The 21568-nt window shown below is 38.3% G+C and overlaps 1 protein-coding gene across 1 annotated transcript; it reads right to left on the bottom strand.

Moving 5' to 3' along the window:
* Positions 1-830: 830 nt before the first annotated feature.
* LOC147828906 (uncharacterized) lies at positions 831-16947 on the bottom strand. Its single transcript, XM_087207957.1, is given in 5 exon segments — positions 831-1623; positions 1625-3173; positions 4504-4564; positions 4766-4892; positions 16798-16947. Coding segments are annotated over 5 exon segments (2268 nt in total). The 5' UTR covers positions 16801-16947; the 3' UTR covers positions 831-1095.
* Between the last annotated feature and the right edge of the window lie 4621 nt (positions 16948-21568).

The following is a 21568-nucleotide window of genomic DNA, read 5'->3' as shown; positions in this document are numbered from 1 at the left end:
TAAGCAAAATTATATACATGATATATAATGATGTTGGAATATAAGCAGGTATCTTGTCATGACATAAAAACATAACATTTGGTTCTCTACAAGTTGTGTGAAAACAACTCAACTTTGTAAAAAACATATGCTCCCAAGTCTCTGAAAAAATATATCTTAATATAAACTATATCATATAAACTATAAACTTAATATAAACTATATTATATAAACTATATCATCAAATTAAAAAACATCTTTTGTTACACAGAAAATGGAGCATATGCACCAAAAATGTAAAACAAATGTAGTAACAAAATCCCCATTAACAAGACCAATTTAAAAAATTAACTTTAGTACCCTATACCTCCCAATTTTAAAGACAAGACAAGTATATAGACACTAACCCTACTTGAAAGTAAAAAGTATATTTCAATTCACCATGTTTAATTAAGACACTATAGATTAGGCACAAAGAAAACAAAATTATGTCAACTCAGTATTTTTACATTAAACATTACATAGTCTAGATATGTATAAATGATTTACTGAAAACCACAAAATGTATGTCCATTTGGACATCTCCACTTGGGATTTGTATTTTCTGGAAAACTTGTGAAGAAATATCAACATCAAACTTAATGTATTAATTATTTCTACAGGTCTCCATACATGACAAATTTTCACAGGATTTTCAAACTAGGCTTACATAAATAAAGTTTCTCACCAATGAGATATCTTTCATGTATTTAAAAATGTGTATGGACTGACATCTTTTCTGCATTACTTACACATATGTTTCTACCTTGTGAGTTCTTTCATATACGTGACAATCATCTGTGCTGTTTTACACAGTTTACATACACAGGATTAATACCGTGAGCTCTTTCATGTATTTTGCATTCACTGTGCATGCTGAAAGCTGTCCCACATTGCTTACATAGGATTTCTCCTGTGTTAGCTTTCATGTATTTGACAGTATTCACATAATGAAAGCTTTCCATATTGCTTATATACATAGGGTTTCTCCCCAATGTGACATTTTTCATCTTTGACAATGTTTGCTATGTAACCATTCCCACCTTGCTTGCATAGAATTTCTCTGTGAGAATTCTTTCATGTATCTGACAAGCACCAGGGTTCCTCAACTAGGATGAGTCCTTTCATGTCTTTGACAAGATCCATGTGTGGCAAAAGCTGTTCCACATTGCTTACACACATAGGGTTTCTCCCCAGTGTGAACTCTTTCATGTATTTTACAATAGCTGTGTATACTGAATGCCTTCCCACATTGCTTACATACATAGGGTTTCTTCCCACTGTGAATTCTTTCATGGCTTTGACGAGCACCAGGTGTGCTGAAAGCTTTCCCACATTGCTTACATAAATAGGGTTTCTTGCCATTGTGAGTCCTTTCATGACTTCGACAATGACTGCTTCTGCTGAAAGTTTTCCCACATTGCTTACAAACATAGGGTTTCTCCCCAGTGTGAATTCTTTCATGTCTTTGACAAGCACCATGTGTGCTAAAAGCTTTTGCACATTGCTTACATACAAAGGGTTTCTCCCCACTGTGAATTCTTTCATGTTTTTGACAAGCACCACGTGTGCTAAAAGCTTTCCCACATTGCTTACATACATAGGGTTTCTCCCCAGTGTGAATTCTTTCATGTCTTTGACAAGCACCATGTGTGCTAAAAGCTTTCCCACATTGCTTACATACATAGGGTTTCTCCCCAGTGTGAATTCTTTCATGTCTTTGACAAGCACCACGTGTGCTAAAAGCTTTCCCACATTGCTTACATACATAGGGTTTCTCCCCAGTGTGAATTCTTTCATGGCTTTGACGAGCACCAGGTGTGCTGAAAGCTTTCCCACATTGCTTACATAAATAGGGTTTCTCCCCAGTGTGAATTCTTTCATGTATTCTATAATAACTGTGTGTCCTGAATGCTTTCCCACATTGCTTACATACATAGGGTTTCTCCCCAGTGTGAATTCTTTCATGTCTTCGACAAACACCACGTGTCCTAAAAGCTTTCCCACATTGCTTACATACATAGGGTTTCTCCCCACTGTGAATTCTTTCATGTTTTTGACAAGCACCACATGTGCTAAAAGCTTTCCCACATTGCTTACATACATAGGGTTTCTCCCCAGTGTGAATTCTTTCATGTCTTTGACAAGCACCATATGTGCTAAAAGCTTTCCCACATTGGTTACATACATAGGGTTTCTCCCCAGTGTGAATTCTTTCATGGCTTTGACAAGCACTGTGTGTGCTGAAAGCTTTCCCACATTGGTTACATACATAGGGTTTCTCCCCAGTGTGAATTCTTTCATGGCTTTGACAAGCACCGTGTTTGCTAAAAGCTTTCCCACATTGCTTACATACAAAGGGTTTCTCCCCACTGTGAATTCTTTCATGGCTTTGACGAGCACCAGGTGTGCTGAAAGCTTTCCCACATTGCTTACATACATAGGGTTTCTCCCCAGTGTGAATTCTTTCATGTATTCTACAATAACTGTGTGTACTGAATGCTTTCCCACATTGCTTACATACATAGGGTTTCTCCCCAGTGTGAATTCTTTCATGTCTTCGACAAACACCACGTGTCCTAAAAGCTTTCCCACATTGCTTACATACATAGGGTTTCTCCCCACTGTGAATTCTTTCATGTTTTTGACAAGCACCACATGTGCTAAAAGCTTTCCCACATTGCTTACATACATAGGGTTTCTCCCCATTGTAAATTCTTTCATGGATCTGAACGTCACTGGGTGTGCTAGAGGGTTTCAAATTTTTCTTACATACAAAGCCCTTCTCTCTAACTTGAGTTCTTTCACTAAGATCAGAGTAGGATTTCCCACATTGATCACATTCACAGGGTTTCTCTCCATCCTTTGACCTTGCATGCTTCTGAAAGGACTGGAAATCACTGGAGTTTCTTCCATGTTGATTATATTTATACACCTTCTCTTTAGATCCCAAATATTTACATGGCTTCAGTGCAGTGTAAGCTATGATAGGCACAGTTGGTGAGAAATGTCCAATCAGAGCCTTCCTACAAGCAAGGCTTTCAGCCATTAAACCACCTTGCTTCACATCCACATTAGCATCTGGAGTGCCAAGGAATATTTCTTCATGTTGATTCCAAGCTTTATATTGATAGGATTTCACTACCTCTTTATTTCTGTAAAGAAAACAAGTCACAATAAAATGGGTCTCCAAATTATTGATTTACCAGAACAAGTTCTGTTTTGATGCCTGCTAAGAAATTTTGACAATGAATTACCTGAATGCCTTAGAGGATACCTTCAAAACAGTCGTTCCCAAAGGGGTGGTATTCATTCAGGAATTTTTAAGTTGGTTTATTTTGCAATACATAATATTTGACTTACTTATGTGTATCACATACTGATCATTTTGATACCTTTTCCCCATCACTCTCCCCTTCTCTCTTTACCGTTTGTCTTTCCCATCTCCAAATGTCAGTTTTTCCTTTTTCCATCACCTCTCCTTTATTTCACTGCTTACTTTATATTTTTTAGTTTCTCATATAAGAGAAACCATGTGGCATTTCATATTTTATGCCTGAGCTATTTCACTTAATATTATGTGATGAAGACCCACTTATTTCTTTTGGCAAATGACATGATATTACTCATCTTTTTGACTGATTACACAGCACATTTTCTTTTTCTTCTCAATGCTGGGAACTAAACCCAGGTATTAGCACAAAACCTCCAGTCTTTTTATTTCTTATTTTGAGAGACTCTCATTGAGGATTAAGTTGCTCCGTCTGAGCTTTCACTTGCCATCCTGCAGAATCTGCTTCCCAGGGTGCTGGGTTTACAAGAATGCACATCATGCTGAGCCTATCAACAATTTTCTTTATCTGTGCATCCAGTGATAGACATGTACGCTGATTCCAGGGCTTAGCTGTTATACACTGACTGGCTTTGAGTGTGGGTATGCATATATTGTATAATATTAACCCTTTTGAGAATATACTCATTAGAAATATGCCTGGTTAAATAGAACTTCTATTTTTACTTTTCGAGACATCTGTGATCTGATTATCATAGTGGCTGTCCTTAACATTCCACCAGTAATGTTGGAGGGTGTCTTGTAAGAATTTTAAATGATGAATGGACTCAATTCTCTGGAGAATGACTTGAAAACACCTATTACAACACTAGCATTGATTTCTACTATGAATACTGCTTCCAGGTTAGCAATTTTTAGATACTGAATGTCTTATATTCATATATATATACCAAAACATATCCTGAAGAAAACTCAAAGTTTTGACAAAGTATATACACCTATCTACAATACCTAAATGCAACTTCACATATTTTCATAATTCAATTGTCAGATTATACATACTCAAACTGTATACATCTTTGGCGAATATTTGTGACATTAAATTGAACTTGGCCTCATTTCCCTGACTGTCATGTTTCTGCTCACACCCTGACTCTTGAGGAACATTCATTTTCCTTGTGAGTGCAAATTACCTTAGATTTCTCCAGTAATTTTTGTATTCTTCTTCAACTTCCTGGTTATCCCAGGCTTTTCCTGAATTGTAGGCATACAAATTTAAGAAGACACTATATTATTACATAAATATTAATAGATTCCAATTAGATTCATGGTATAATGTAACCAGGCCTGAGATATTCTTCAAAATGTTTTCACATTCTTTTTAATGAAACAGCACTGATGAGCAACAAACAATATTCTCTGATTGTATAAATGAGAACGAGATGTCATCCTTACCTATAAAAGCCAAGTTACTGAAGGTTTCCCCCATCACATCTCTGTAGAGCTTCTTTTGGGATGGATTCAGCAAAGCCCACTCCTCCATGGTGAAGTTCATGGCCACATCCTCAAAGGTCACTGCCTCCTAAATGACCACATATATTATTTCTCAAGGGAAGATTGAGACTCACAGCCTGAGATATCTCAATTCCTCTCATAAAAAGTTAAATTGTGAGCCAGGTGTGGTGGTGCAGATCAGTAATCCTAGCACTCAGGAGTCATGAATTCAAGAACAGTGTGGGCTCCACAGTGAGTTCAAGGCCAGCCTGAACTACATAGTTAGACCTCGTATCAATAAAACAAAAGAAAACAAAAAAGCTGAATGAAGGCTGAATCCTCCAAATATTAATTCCAAGTCTTGGTCATCAATTCCATGTGTAAGCACATTTTTTTCAGACAGCAATTCTGATTCTAGATTACCACTTACTGCTAATGCAACAGCAGAACAGGTGCACTGGTTCTTTAGCTGGGTCACTGCAAGGGTACCTGTGCACTGCTGCAAAAGCAGAGCTCATAGAGGAGCCTACAAGATCACCATCCACAAAACACTGGGTCAGATGAATATCTAATGACTGGCTTTGGTAGACCATAGGTAGTATCTCTTCATTTATGACACTGAGTCCTTCTTTCTTTGATTGCATGTAAGCAGCATTTTGAAAGAAAATTTTTCTTTTCAGTACCAGGAATCAAACTCAGGCAACCTTGCACTTGACAGGCAGGCATGGCGCTGCTGAGCTACAGCCCCAGCCCAGCATTTTGAAACTTGAATTTGGTTTCATAGAGAAAAAAGCATAACTGAACATCAAATATGGTATATGAATAATAATTAAAATGTTAATGGAAAGTTTTATTGGAACAAGTCTATAAACAATGAAAACAGGGAAAGGCTGGCAAATTATAGCTCAGTGTCACCAAGTGGTCACCTTGCTCTCAGATAGAAGAAATTCTAGGGGAGTATGAGTGGAAGATGAATAAAATGTATCATATGCATTGAAAACCAATATAGCACAGAGTAATTAGGCACAAAAAGAAAATTTCACAGCCGGGCATGGTGGTGCACACCTGTAATCCCAGCACTTGGGAGGCTGTGGCAAGAGGACTGCCTGGATTGCCAAGACCAGCCTGGGTTACATAGTGAATTCAAGGCCACCCTGAATGACATAGTGAGACTGTGTCTCAAAAAACCAAAAGAAATAAAACAATTAAAAAAAGGAAAATTTCAGCCAAGTGTGGTGGTACATGCCTGTAATCCCAGCACTTGGGAGGCTGACAAGGAGGACTGCCATGAGTTTGAGGTCAGCTTCAGCTACATAGTAAGTTCAAGACCAGTCTGAAATACAAAGTGGGATCCTACCTCAAATTCTCCACAAAAAAGGAAAACTTCCAAAAAATTGTGCCACTTATTATGGCACCATATGCATAAAACAAACACAATACAAATACATAATTTGGTAAAAAATTACAGCTATATAATATGATAAAATTCTAACAACATTCAATACCATCTAAGCAAGAAGCGAGAAGCTTCCATAATGTACATAATGAAAGACATTCAAATTCCTCCTTTCATGAGACTGTACCATTAGTAGAGAAAATGACAAATGGATCTCAGGAACAGAAGATAGACTTTAGTGGGCCCACAAGTATGTGGAATATTCTTGATAGAGCTGGTGGTATACCGCTCTGGAAGAAATCACAATCTGTTTCCTTTATGTTCAGGGAGAAACAGGTGTGTATTTGGAAACCTGGATTGTATACTCTTCTACATGCAATAATTAAGTTACATATTAAAATTGAAAGGTAACCTTGAATGCCTTGAGAATTTATAATGAAATATCTTTTTTTTTGGTACCGGGTATTGAACTCGGGTCCTTGCGGTTGCAAGGCAGGTGGCAGAACCACTGAGCTAAATCCCCAGGCCTGAAATAACTTTTTAAATGTGAAAGAAAAAAAGTTTTCCTCAGAAGAAAATCAAGTTTCCATCAGAATTAGAAGGATAAATTGAAATACATGAAAATCCTGGGGTACAAAAAAGACAAGAAAATACTGGCTATGTACATAGAATAAAGATTTTGTATAGGGAGTAAAGATTAATAAATATAAATCTAAAAAAATGATTACAACATATCTAGCTCAAGAGAAAACACTGAATAAATAACAATAGTCAAACTTTTTTTTGAGAAAATGACCAAAGAAAATGGAAACGGGTAAGAACACAATACGGATGTCGACTTTTGCAAGAATGGAGAGTCAATTTACACTCTACACTCATTTTCTTTACTTTAGCAATTACCAGAACATACAGACAAGTAAGTTCTCCCCATTGTCCAGCGAATACACTGTGCAATTTTTCCTGGAGACAGATGTGATTCAAGTAAACTTGAAATACCCTGAATCATATGGCCAATGGAATGGATGAGAAATCACTTGGCTCTTGATTCACATATTAGCAGTTGTGAGCAATAGCAAGAGAGAAAAAAAAACCCTCAGAAAATAGTTCTCTTTGCAATTTCTATAATACTCACTTACTGAAAATTCCAAGGGAGGAAACTAAAAGTACATGGTTCAGAGAAAGTCTCATGTGGTAAACTAAGGAAAAGTCACCAAGTGAGGGAGAGTGGTCATCCAAGGGGCAAGATGTTTGAATCAGCTAGGGTATCCATCACCTGGATGGTCCCATCCACTGCCCAAGGCCCAGTGAAGAAACTTTCTGAATATTCTCAGGATATTTACATTGTTATTAGCATTAAATCTCACTAACAATTTTGAAAATAAAATTTATTGCAAAATATTTAAACTCTAAATTACCATTAAACAAGTACACATTAATTTATATCTGTCTGCATTCATATATGAAGATGAGACATCCTTCACACAGTGGGTGGGCAGCAATAAGCAAAGCAGCACAGGAGCAAACAGGAGAGCCCCAGACCCACAACAAGCAGTGGTCAAACTCTGTATTGCCCATCAGGAGGATAGTGTAGACTATCAGAGAAAGAGAGAACAGACATCAGACCTGATCAATGACTACATATCTGGGTTATGGGCCCAATGCTGTGCCCACCTGGACAGGACTGGTTGTTATGTTGACATTGATGAGGATAAATTACATAGAAAGCTATGCAAAAAGAAACGCTAGTCTACCAATGATTCAACAAAATCTGCAGAAGCTATTTTAATTTGACATTATTCAACTGTACCTCAAAATCAATAATGAATAGTGATCAGATAATGATATAAAAGGCAGTTCTCTAAAAGGAACAGTCCTTGATACATAGTCTATGAAATAGAGCATCAAATTAGATGAGGCAAAACATGTATGTGAAGAGAAATATCAATGATTCACAACTATGTCTGAAGACATCAAAACAACTCCATCAGCAATGGATAGTTGAAGAAAGAGGAAAAATCTGTAACAGAAGAGTTAAAATTAACAACATGATGCTTCATGGGGATTGACTGGATATTGCATAATGCTTTAATAACTACATAGTACAAAGTCTCCTCAAAATCACAAGAAATATTTGCCAAATAAACCATGTTCAGAGCAACAACACAGAACTTAATTTCTAAGGGGAAAATAATTGAAATATGTTGGGGCCATGTACCAACTCTCTATAATGAATATAGTCATTATGTACTGTAAACATATCCCAATAAAAGTAAAAAAAAAAACACAAAAAAAGAAGAAAACCAGGAAACAACGTGTTCAAAGTAATGGAAATTGTGCAAAGCAGGCTCTCACATCTATTGAAATAAAATTTGACACCAACAGCAGAAACATACTTAAAATATTCCTAAGAATTGGAGATTAAATCATGAATTTTTAAGACATATGTTTCATATGCAAGGCTTGATTAAATATTAAGGATTATATAAGTATGAAAATGAATACACAACACATTGTCATTTCAGGGACCCAGAAACTGGTGCTTCAAAAGAAATTAAAAACAATGAATATACATATTAGAAAAGAAGAAAGGTCACAATATTACAAATTTAGAGAAACAACCCTAAAATAAAAATGGAAATCACTCAACAAATATGAAATTTCACTGCTCATTATGTAGAATATAGATAATACAGATTAAAAGGAATTATTGAATAATTAATGTAATCCATTAAAATAAAATCTAGAGAACAAAAGTCATAACAGTCTGTCAGTGGATACAGACAAAAGAGAAGACTCATGGCCTGCTTCGCAAGTACAAGGTCCTGAGTTCAATCCCTGGTACCAAAACACAAAAACACAAAAGAGAAGACTAAAAAGTAATATGTAAAGATTAAGATGGAACATATAAAATTGTCTTGACTTGCACATAACATCATGGTATATGCTGGAAAATTAAACAAAAATCGAATGGGGTTACTAAGACATTGTACCACAGAGTACAACCCTAGGTTAAAATACAATAATATGCCACACAATTATGTATCAGGTATAAACAAGTGTATTGGAAATTATAAAATGTACATCATATGTAGTCCTCAGAGTGACACAATTGAGTGAAATAAATCAGACACACAAGCTTAAATACCACATAATATCTCTCATTTGAGTCAGGCAAAGTACAATAAAAAGCACAATAAAGGATGGATAGAAGGAGACAAGAGGATAGATTTCTTGCAGATGGAAAGTGGCCCTGGATACTAAGGGTAAGAGGAGAGGGAAAGATAAAATAAATAGAACAAAGATATACCATGTAAAAGGACCTAGTAACTTCAATGAATGTAAACACTGTCATAAACATGAAATAAGATTAATAATATCAACATGAATAAAAACAGGGAAAGGGGATTTAGAGGAGGATAGAGGCATGTGGGAGGGAAGGGGATTAAAAAAGAATCAAGTTGTATTGTGTACATGTATCCACTACACAAGGTGATTTGCAAACTGCCTGTATGCTAAATGTGTAGTAATAATAAAAGTATACAATATGTCCAAATGTCTGTATATTGCAAAATGATTCCCAAATCCTACCTAGTTAGCATATGACCTAACACAGTTACCTTTTGAGTATGTGGTGAGTATGCTAGAAAATACTCCCTTCACAATGTCAGTATTCTATGAGATACTATATCATTTCCTGTGTGACTAGATCTCCAGAAGCTGGCTGCACTATACCTCAGAAACACTGTACCTTTTCACTAACTTTTCTCAATTTTTAAATACCCACACATTTCAAATATCATTAAACTCTCTGCTTCTGTTAGGTTGAGGATTCTGGACCCTAAGTACAATGTAACTTTTCTAGGTGTAGAATATTTTTCTTAATGAACTCCAAATTAATCCATGTTGTTAAAAATTGCAGGAAATTCTTGTTGAGACTAAATAATACTCTGTTGTGGGAGTAAAACTCACCATCTCTATGCATTTCAACACTGTTATGGATTCAAAGGAAAAAGTCCTCTAAATGCCATGATGCAGTCTTGGCTGCAAGCTGCTTGGTTGTTTAGAGGTTAAGTGCACAGTGCAGATTCCCATCTTTTCAGTAGATTACTTTATTGATGTACTGGAGGAGGAAGGTTACTGGGATTATGCTCAGGCAGAAACATTTCATGTGTCCATCAATTGATGAATATCTAAAAATACATGCTGCACAAGAAAAGGGATATTCTTCCTCCATGAAAAGGATTGTGGTTTTGACTGCTACATTTTCAGATTGAGAAATGCCACGTCAACACAACAGACATAGTAACAGTGTTAGTAACAGTGTTCAAATATCCATTTGCATAAAATGGATAGAATACCAAAATCTTTAGAGTAGACAGTACATAGACTTGGCAAAAGTGAAAAAAATAGGTAAAATAGGCAGAATTTCGAGAGCTGAAGAAACTCTTCTAAATATTTTCCTAACAGACTCTAGGTAATTCATGTTGTTATGTAAGGCAGTGTATCCTTTTTGAGACTAAATAATATTGTTTTATAATAACCACACTATTCTTATGCATTAACATACTGTTGTGGACTAAAAGATCTTCAAAATGCCATGTTTTGTAGGCTTTGTTACAAGGCGATTTGTTGTTTTGGGCTGCTGGGTAACAGGCAAATTTTGACCTGTCCAGGAGTTTAACTTCTTGATGTTTTAGAAGGACAAGATCCCTGGGAGAATGCTCTAGAATGATACATTCCATTCCTCCTGACATACTCCCCACCCTCTATCTGTCTCCTCTGTGGGTGAAATTAGAATGACCAGAGTTCCTCACCATGCCCCTCCGTAATGATGTTTCTGCTTTACTACAAGACTAATGAGCAATGAAACAGGTTGACCAAGGGCTGCAATCTCCAAAATTAATCCACAATAAATCTTTCCTCTTTTTAAAGTGTGTCAGCTAGCCTACACAGCAATTGAAAACTCACTAAGCGATCCATTGAAGTGGATGTATGTTGTTCTCACACCATGTCTACTGAGAATAATTCTTCAGTGCACATGGGAATCTCTATTTGAGATTCTGATTTCATTTCTGTACAGTTTCAGTTCCTGAACTCAGATCCTTACATATGCTAGGCAAGGACGCTGCAAAGTAATTACTTCACCAGCACTCAGCTCGATTTTTTTGATGCTAAACATCTTAATTCCAGAGACCCCTGTAGTCAGGTTCCAGTACCCATCTGCCCAGTGTGTGACACAGGCCTGAGAAAAAACACTAAGAGACAGAACTAAGAGTGAGAAAGTGGGGTGCCAGGACAACCAATGCTGGGGCAACCAACAAAGGCGCTGGACAGTCCCAGGCACTGACTTTTATTGACAATCCACTGGGATAAAAGTGATGAGTGGTTTCTATGGAAATTAATGTAAACAAGGCTCAGAAAGGACAGAACAAAGCATTCTCAACTTAGGAACAGAATAGACCAAATATATCACTGTAATTGAAACACTGTCCTTCTAGTCTGAAGGTTTTAGTTGTGGGAATGGAATTTGGGTGTGAGTTACTCTGATCTTGGCATGTAGGCTTCAGCCAGACTCACTTCTATAAACAAGCCAATTGTGGGGTTAACTCTTCAGCCTGCATTGGGCATGATCAATACTACAGTCCTCTGCATCTTAATATTAAAACAAGACACTCTTTGTGTCTTGTCTGCTAACAAAAACTTGATTGCACGTTCTGTTTCTTTTTCTAAGCACAAGTGTTCAGACTCTGTAAATTATAAAGAAAAGACCTTTACTTTGTCTTACAGAACCATGACAGCCAGTTAGGTCAAACTCACCAGGCCTCTCCTCCACTGTCTCACGCGGGTGTTTCCCATCATACTTTAAGAACAAAACATTTGCAGCACTGAGTCATTGCATTGATGCTGACCCTAATTTCACTCCTGTTTACATTCACTTCTTCTCATTTTCCTTCTCAATTTATCTACTTTCTAACTGCCTCCTAAGTAACCCAACTGTCCATATATACTCAGATGTTTTCACTTATTAGTATATACCACTGGTTAGTCACCATTCATCCATACCACTGGGAATTAGATTTTATCACCAGTTTTGAAGGGAACAATCCTTGTATAACCATAATTGTTTCCATATTGGTCATTAATCACTCACTGTATTTGTTATATAAAGAAGTTATGAAGACATAAGTCCACACAACAATTTGTACGTGAATGTTTATGTGCAGATGGGTAATTACTGATAGGCAGTTAGAAAGAGACCAAGCCCAAGATAGAGCCACTTCCAAGATGAGGTGAACTGGGTCTGCAGCTGAGGCCTGAGCTGAAAGACACCAGGCCACAAGATGGAGACATGATGGCTTGTCCCACAGGCCTCACCACAGATAAATAACAGTTTAAAGCTATATTGTATGTAACTAGTACCATCTGGTCAGGTAAGCCCAAATAATGGAACAAAAAAGGAGATGGGTGACCAGAAAACCCTGACACTTACTCCTACTCCTTCCAGGAATGTCTTTGTTCTTTTTTGTAGTAATAGTTACTGATAAACTTAAGTTAGTGATTCCTGCAGATGAATCCTTGTCACATGCCTTGTTTCAGCATTAGATCAATATTAACTAGGCAACTGTACTTGTAACCCAATAGGTTGGTTTAGATTGACCAGAGGTAATCTGTAAAATTGTTTTACTGTATAAAATACTATCACACAATGCAATTTTACTGTATAAAAAACCTCACGAGCCTCACAGCAACCCACTTTCATGCTCCCGTCTGCTCTGTTGATTCTAATGCACTTAAAAACACTCACACAATGATAAATGTAAACGTAGTGTATACCTAAAATGTACCAATAAAAGAATTTAAGCAAAAAAAAAAAAAAAATACCATAAGCAGAATCAAAAGAAAAATTGACCAACTGGGGAAAATAGATTTGTAAAACTATTTTGTAATAGATTTATTATTTTTATTTGTAAATCCATTTGGCTGGTTTTCTTAGTGTATAAAACCTCCTCAAAATTAATAAATAAAAATAAAAGCTGAAAAAAATACTCACACAATAGATATTCGCTATAATTATACTATGTATAAAACAAGAAATAAATCTTTTTTTAAAAGTAGACATTTACAAAAAGTTCAGGTTTGTCAAGCACAGCACTAGTGATATTTTGGGTCAAGATTTCCTTCTAATAAGAGGTATCCTGTTCGTTATGGGACATTTTTCAGGTGCTACTAAATCTTCCTTATGCTCTATGTCATAATTATATGAAAAAAGTCGAGACACATTCACACGTTTTCTGATGTACATAATCACCACAGGTGCAGTGGACACATCAGCTCCTGAATGACAAGGTATGAGAATGGGCAAAGACCCCAAGACCTGACAAATTTCTAGCTCTGCACCACAAACCCACGCTCAGTGACCCTCTGCAAAGTACTCCTTCTGTCCTTGCATACTCTCTCCTTGTCCCCACCACATGCACTACACTTCAGATGTCACCAGTGTGAAAAGCCAGAACAGGATCCACTGCTTCACTCTGTGATGACAGCACAGGGAGATGTAGACAGGCTAAAAGTTGCTTTGAATTGGAGCTCTGTGCTTTATCTCAGCTATGTCATAGGCCATTCCCCTAGCATCTCCAAGATACCAACATGGAAAGTTTGTCCTCAGTGTGTGGGCAAGCCAAGAAAACCTAGGGGGATTCAGGGATTGCAGTCAATTGTAACTTATGGAACAAATAACAAAGGCCCATGGTCTTTTCTTTTCCCAGAGACATACAAATCACTGCAAAGGGGAAAGAGCCCTGGACAGACATGCCTTCAGCTCTTTAATGTCATGGAAATGGAAGTGGGATTACATTGAGTCTGCAAACTGGCATAGAACAGCAGATGGTTACCCAAGGTTAAAGCAGTTAGAAGGGTTTCCAAAATCAGCATAAATTAGAACTAGGAATGGAAGCTCTTCAGCCTTGCACATGCTTGGTGGCTTGTGTTCAAACTTCTCAGGCCTGTGTCTGATCACTAAATCTCTATCCTATCCCCTTGTTATGGTGATGCAAGCCAGACAGTATGATCAGAGTGGGGCACCTCTTTATAATATTAATAATAAAAACAACTAAACCAAAACAAAGCAAAGAAAAAACCCCCAAATCCAGAGTAGTGTTCCCTTTTCCAACTACTCATATTTTGCTCTTGATTTAGATGCTCTAAGGAACCTGGTTAATACATCTCTCAAGAAAGAAAACAATCTGATGAGTATCGTGTTCATCAGAGGACTTTTTGAAGAGTTTAAGTAGACACACTACTTGAGTTAGAAAGGAAAAATACCATGATCAACCCAAAGGAAGTTGAAAAGCAAATGTGTTGAAAATGTACAGAATATGCCTGGTCAAGAAAACATTACTGCTAAGCCTTGGATTCTTAAAACCTGCTCAACATACTTGCTTGATCTGTGTTTGGAGAAATATATGTAACACAATACAAAATCCATAATAAAATATTAAATTATCTCGTGTGTTTTATTGAATACAGTGCACTGTAAATCACTGCTTGTTCACCCTTGGTGGCCAGCTGCTGGCAGAGGAGTGATTCATTACTGCTGTCCACCACCAGGAGCAAGTATTATACCATATATGCAAGAAGAATAAACAACTCAAAATAAGATTTCCACTGAATAATTTTTCTTTTATATATTTTAGTACTGGAGATTTATCACAGGGCCTAGGGCATGTTAAATGAGTTACTGTTCAGTGGAGATAAATCACAGAATTTATATTTCATATTGAAAGAAGGTCTTGCTCAATTGTCCAGGCCAGGCTTAGTATTGTAATAATCCTGTCTCAGTTTCCCAAGTGTCTGAGAGTAAAAGTGAACCACCATGCCTTGCTGATTTTTACTATACTCAAGCACTGAAATCTTGGTGAATCATAGTAAATAAAGGACACCAATCTGAAACAGGCACAGGGGCACATATGTGTCATCCCAACAGTCAATGAGGATCAAACACTATCAAAAGATCACAGCACCCTGGGCAAGTTAGCAAGACTTTATCTCAAAAATTAAAAATAAAATTTTTTAATTCGGGGTAGGTAGCTCAGAGCAAAATTCTAGAGTTCAGTTCCTGTACAATAAAAATATCAAGCACATTTGAAATCTTCTGTATCCTGGAGAAACTCCTCTTCATTCTACTTCAGTTACCGTGTCCACACTATTTTAAAACCTACACCAAGGCCAGGCAGTTTCCTAATTTTCCATTTTGCCTCAGAAATGATTAGGTGAACTGATCAGTGACAAAAGACAAATTTATTTATTATTAAGTCCCCCCTCCCCTTTCTTCAAGCCTGTGACTTTTGGCCAAATCACAGACCAAGCAAGCACACAATTCTTTTTTTGGTACCAGGGATGGAACTCCGGACCTTGCACTTGCAAAGCAGGTGATGGTACACAATTCTTCCTTCATGCTTTCCCTAAGAACAATGTGACTTTCAGAGAAGATCTATGGTGCAGGTGCTACTATTGGCACCCTTCGTCACGCCATTCTCTTCCACTTTTGATCCACCCTAAACAGAAAACCCTTTATGCCTAATGACTGAGATCCCTGAACAGCTTCTACTTGGGGCTTCTATTCTACTCTAGTACTCCTTTTAAAGTCTGCCTCAGAAAGCATTTCAGTATTTAAACAGTGTCTACAATCAGGCCAAGCTCTAACGCCATTAGTTCAGAGATGACACCCCTGTCCCTCTCCACTCTCACACACACATCACATATATATGTCCATGCAAATGCTCCAACTCAAGGCGATTCTCAGCATGGGCTTAACAGGCAGCCCCTGCTGGAAATCGACCTCAGCAGGTACACATTCCTTTGGCCTTGCTAATACTTTTACATCCCTTCCATTTTTCTCAAAATCCTAAACTCTATGGCATACGGCAGTCCTCCCTTAAACAGTCTGACTGCGAGTAGGGGTGTCACCTAAATAAATAAGAGTACAAATTTCTTTTGCATTGCTCTTTATGGAACCCAGGAGTGCACCGGGTGTTTGGCAGGTGTTCCACCACTGAGGCACCTCACCACACTTCTTTGAATTCTCAGGACCTTTGTCACTACCTACAACTGAGTTTGGAAATGTGAGGACGTATTGGAAATTCAGTATATATATTTGAGGAGAGGAGTTGTGGCTATGAGACCCTGCATCACAGACATTTATAAACTTCAGATCCTCCAGATCTGCCGCTGGCAGGAATGAGACTAGGGCCTAGCTCACCACAGCTGCACCCAGGTTCAACCCACCTCTGAGTCAGGGTCTCCCCAAGCCCCTTCCTTCCCCCAGACTAGTGGAGATGCGAGGGCAGCAGGGGGTTTCCCAAGATGCCACTGTGCGCTGGCGGTGTCCCAGTGGGGACAAGGTTCCGGGGACCCGGAACTAGCCTCGCCCCAGCAAGTGTCAAGAGGGACAGAGGATGATCCTCGTTGCCAGCCCAGGAGGACCTCAGAGCTTGACGCTTAGCACGGAGGCTCTAGCCACCAGAGCTGGTTCTGACCACTGTAACCAGATTTCATTCCAATTCCACCCAACTACAGGGCTCCGATCCCCCAGCGTTACCATTGCGTAGCTTCTGGGTCTCCCAGGGTCACGCCTATGCCGGGCCGCGGCCAGTAGAGGCCACAGAAGGCGGTGCGGAAGCACTCCGCCAGCGGACTAGTGCTCAGAAACTGCACTTTGGCGCCACGATTCCGGAAGAACCCTCCTACCTTGGCCCACTTGATTGGACAGTTCACACAGCCCGCCCTTTCATCACTGATTGGCTCCTGCTCTATTGTCTTCCCTCTGAGCCAAAAATGAGGAGAAAAAGGAATCCTTGTCTGCAAGAGTGGATCCCAAATGAAAGGTTGCAGCTCGGAGACTTCAGGGCCAGGCTGTCTTCCAGGCTGTTGATCTCACCTCACCTGAAAGATACTTGGGTTTAAGGGCTCTACCCCAGGTTTTTCAGTGCTGCTCCTGTTTTCTTAAGACTCGGTGGAAGGGCCGGGGATTTGTCTCAGTGGGACCTCGCCTGCCTCTCGAGGTCCGGAGTTCTATCCCCAGTACAAAACAAAAACAAAAACAAAAAAACGACAAAAGACTCCGTGCACTCTTCCCGAAAATGGGTCACAAATGTGTTCAGAAGGTTCCGGGGCCAATATGCTAGGGAAGAATCAATCCCTGATGTCAGAAAACATCCTGAGTCCAGGCCAGGCCAGGCCACAATGAAATAGAGGGACAGCAGGCTATTTGAGAAGTCAGTATTTGGGAATGAGGCACCACGCTTCATTGTCAAGGTTTTCACACAACCTCTCTCCATCTATTCATTTTCAGGCAATAAAATGAATGCATGCCCCCAAATGGAACATGATTTTTCTGTAAATGAAGAAATTGGGAGCTCTGGTGGGTGACCAGAGCAACTAGACCGGCTCCTTCTGCAAAATGTCTGTGTTCTGTACCCTTACTACATGACTTGTTTCCCTGTTGGACCAATATTAGCTAAGCTGCTATAGGTTGATTGTAGTTTGACCCACGTTGTACCCACGTTGTGACTTTGCTGTATAAATCACCCCTGACAATGGGACTCCATGGCCACCTCACTGGGGGCCTGAAAGTCTGAGAGCTACTCTCTCCATATTTCCAGTGAAACTCTTCTAACTTCTGCCTTTGGTTTGAAACTTCATTCCTCAATGTTGTGAGCCCACAAACTTGGTGCGTTTGACAAGTATCAGGGCAGGAGTTGTATTTCTCCGATATCAATTTGAATATAAAATATCTTCTAAAGGTCATGTATTAAAGACTTGGTTTCAAGCTGTTTGGTTGTTGTGAGTTTAACATTGCCATGCACTTTCTGACCTCCTCAGTCTAGTAATTCACAGAAATGCTGGAGGAAGGAGGCCACTCGGGTTGTACTCTAACACAGTAGGTACCATTCATAACCCTGCTTTTGTTACTGTTTCCTGCTTGTGAAGAGGGTCAGCTTTCCTCTGCCACACAATTCTGTACTTCCAATTTTAGATAATGCAATTTAAGTTCAGCACAATTATTTTTCTTTTCTTTTTATAGTCTTTCTTTTTTCTTTTGGTTCTTAGAGACATGGTCTCACTTTGTAGTTAAGGCTGACTTTGAACTCTCTATGTAGCCCAGATGGTCCTTAAACCCATGGTGATTCTCTTGCCTCAGCCTCTTGTGTGCTGGGAGTAGAGGTATGCATCACCACATCTGGCTGCTCTTTCTTTCTTTCTTTCTTTCTTTCTTTCTTTCTTTCTTTCTTTCTTTCTTTTTCTTTCTTTCTGGCAATGGCATCTAATCCAGGTGCTTGCATATATTTGGAAAGTTTTCTGCAGCTAAGCTGCAGTGCTAGGCCTCAAAATTTTCTAGGCAGAAACCATAATATTAGAATACTGCAGTCTTGGGCTGGAGATTTCACTCAGTGGCACCACACCTGCCTGGTAAATTCAAGTTAAATCCCCGATTACCCCTCCCCCAAAGAATACTGCAGTCTTTATTATGTTCATTCTCATAATAAAGCCTGACCTAGAGTCATGACAGGCCAAACTCACGAGATCTCTCATTTCCTTGTCACTGGTCTTTCTTCCTCATGATCTATAAACACTCTATTTCTACCTCGAAGCACGTGATATTTATGCTCATTCAAATTTGACCCATATTCCCACCTATGAAGCCCCCTGTTTATGGAATGGTCTGGCCTGGCATCTCCAACCCATCAGAGTTAGAAACACAGCTTCTGATTCCCTAAGCTCTAATTAATTATAAGTTAATTTGTACCCATTTCCTTTAAGAGGAGGGCAGTTAATGAATCTACATCATATGTATCTCATGTTTGTTCCCTTATCTTTCAAATCAGGCTAATATCTCTGAGATCCTTGGGAAGTAAGAACTCATGTGTTTGAAGCTCTTAGGACCATATCTATTAGTAGACATCAGGTGAGAATAAGAAACAAGTAAGGCCGAGGATTTAGCTCAGTGGTTTGGCTGCCTGCTGTGTAAGTGCAAGGACCTGAGTTCAATCCCCCATACCAAAGAAAGAAAGAAAGAAAGAAAGAAAGAAAGAAAGAAAGAAAGAAGTAAGACTACATTTAGGGACAGAGACAGGATAAGTAATAAGTTTTGGTGAGGCTATGGAGAACACTCACGAACTCTTATTGCAAATGTGAAAAAGCAAGTCATTTTGGAAAACTCTGCCAATTTCTGGAAAAATAAAAAACACAGTTACAGTCAGTTCATTCCTAAGTCTGAACACAGTACTTCACACTCAATAAGGCAGAAAGACAAGAGGTGTACTTTGGGTCCTTTTTATAGCAGGGGAGAAAAATTTTATGTAGTGACAGCCTTCTTGCTATGCAGTTCTGAGATCATACACAGCATCGCATATTAAGGGGGAGAGAGAGTGTGTGTGGTCTTGTGCATTGTGGTCCTGCTTTTTTCTTTTTGAGTAGTCAATAACATAGAAGCTTATCAATCTAACATATCTACTTCTAATGATCTCTTAAATGCACCAGCTATGCACAGATAATTTCCACCCCTTTAGTATCTTCCTGGGGATTAGATTTCAACATGTGTTTCAAATGGTACATTTCATGTACAATCCATAAAAACTCACATGATACCCATCAATTCTTCTCCTATTTGTACAAAATATATGGAGAAATAATTGAATACTAAGTTTGCACATGAAGGTTTATAGCTTATTGTTCATCAAAGCTAACAAGTAGTACCAACTCAAATGTCCATCAATTGCTGAATGGCTAATTTAAGGTACCTGTGGGATAGCATTTTAGACAATCGTCAAAAGAAATGATAATTAATTCAAGGAAAAATCCTGGAAATATGCTTAAAAAACAGGAACAGAGGCAAGAGTTGAATTACTCACCTCATGAAATGGCAAAAATTGAAAAATGTTCAGTGGTGGGCAGTTTCTACACTGATGAACAGTTTATTAGTGCTATACCAAGCTTCCCAAAAGTGAAGCACAGGTTAAAGAAAACAATTCTTTTAGGAGGGAATGAAAGTTTTCTAAATTGAGTGCAGATATTTTATGTATATTTCTAAATAAGTAAACAGCAAGGTAAAGTTAATTGCACCTTACTAAATTGGGCTGGAAGAAAACACCTAACTCAGGAGAATCCTCAGAAATATAGATAGCCATTATCAGCATAACGAGCTACAATCAGGCAAGGAATAAAGGCAAGAGAGAGGGTGAGTTAGAGGAGAGAAGGTGAAGAACAGAACAGTGTTGGAGTTGGAAATAATAATGCAGGGTTCTGAAACACAATTTACAAATTATTCGTTTCTTGTGGCCTTGGTATTCAGACACTTAGAATGCTTACAAAACAGAATAAATGCTTATTTCAACACAGCTAATGTTTACAAAATAAACTAATGCAACAAGAGATCTTCCTTCAGTTCTTGAGTATAAATATTATATAGGTTGTAACAGAGAAATTTTGGAAATTTCCCAGAAGGGACAATGTCACAAATCTAGTATTTTCTTTTATGTGGTCGGTGCAGGAGATGGATTCCAGGAAGTCATTCCTATGAAGCATGCACTCTACCAGTGAGGATCATTCCCTGACCTTCTCCATGTGTTTACATGCAAAATATATTATTAACGAAGTATGTGTATCAAAGTCACATCATTAAATAAGGGTACCAATGTATATACTTAGATGATAATGTAAGTATCAAGTGTCAAATTTTTAATAAAACTATTGAGTTCAATATTCAGTTTTAAGTAAATCCATTTAGGAAAACTTCATCAAGAAAAATAGTCAATCATTAATGCAATAGTAATCACACTCTTGGGAAGGATGAACAGATAGGGACCAACAAGTAGAAAGTAAAGATAGTGAAACCCTAAATGAAGACTGTTCAATAACTCTAAAGACCATGACCACTTATTTTTGGATGGAGGGTCTTTCTATTTTGCCTGAGCTGGTCATGAACTGAGGATCCATTGCAACTGCTTCCTGGCTGGTGGGATTTCTGATGCAAACCACTATACCAGGCTGATCAAGGGTATTTTAGAAGAAGGAAAAAGTATAAAAACTACCGTTTGATATGGACATTTTAAATTTGTTACAAGAAAAAGGGGAATCTTAGAGGCTCAAATAAGTTGCCAAATAAGCAAATATAATGGCATTCATGAAAAGTTCCTCATTACTTTCATTCCTATTATGTTTACAAGTGGTCCATGAAATTTTTAAGGAACATTGAACTCGGCACGGCTTCACATGTCTGTCATCCAAGCCACCCAGGAGGCTTAGAAAGAAAGATTATAAATTGGAGTGCACGCTGGTAAGATTAAAGAGGTCCTATTCAACAACAATGG

Source organism: Heterocephalus glaber, unplaced genomic scaffold (assembly GCF_053883595.1).
Source record: "Heterocephalus glaber isolate CG9 unplaced genomic scaffold, H.glaber_assembly_v1.0 deba00000896, whole genome shotgun sequence".
Lineage (NCBI taxonomy): Eukaryota > Metazoa > Chordata > Mammalia > Rodentia > Bathyergidae > Heterocephalus > Heterocephalus glaber.
This window is presented reverse-complemented; position numbering and strand designations above follow the sequence as displayed.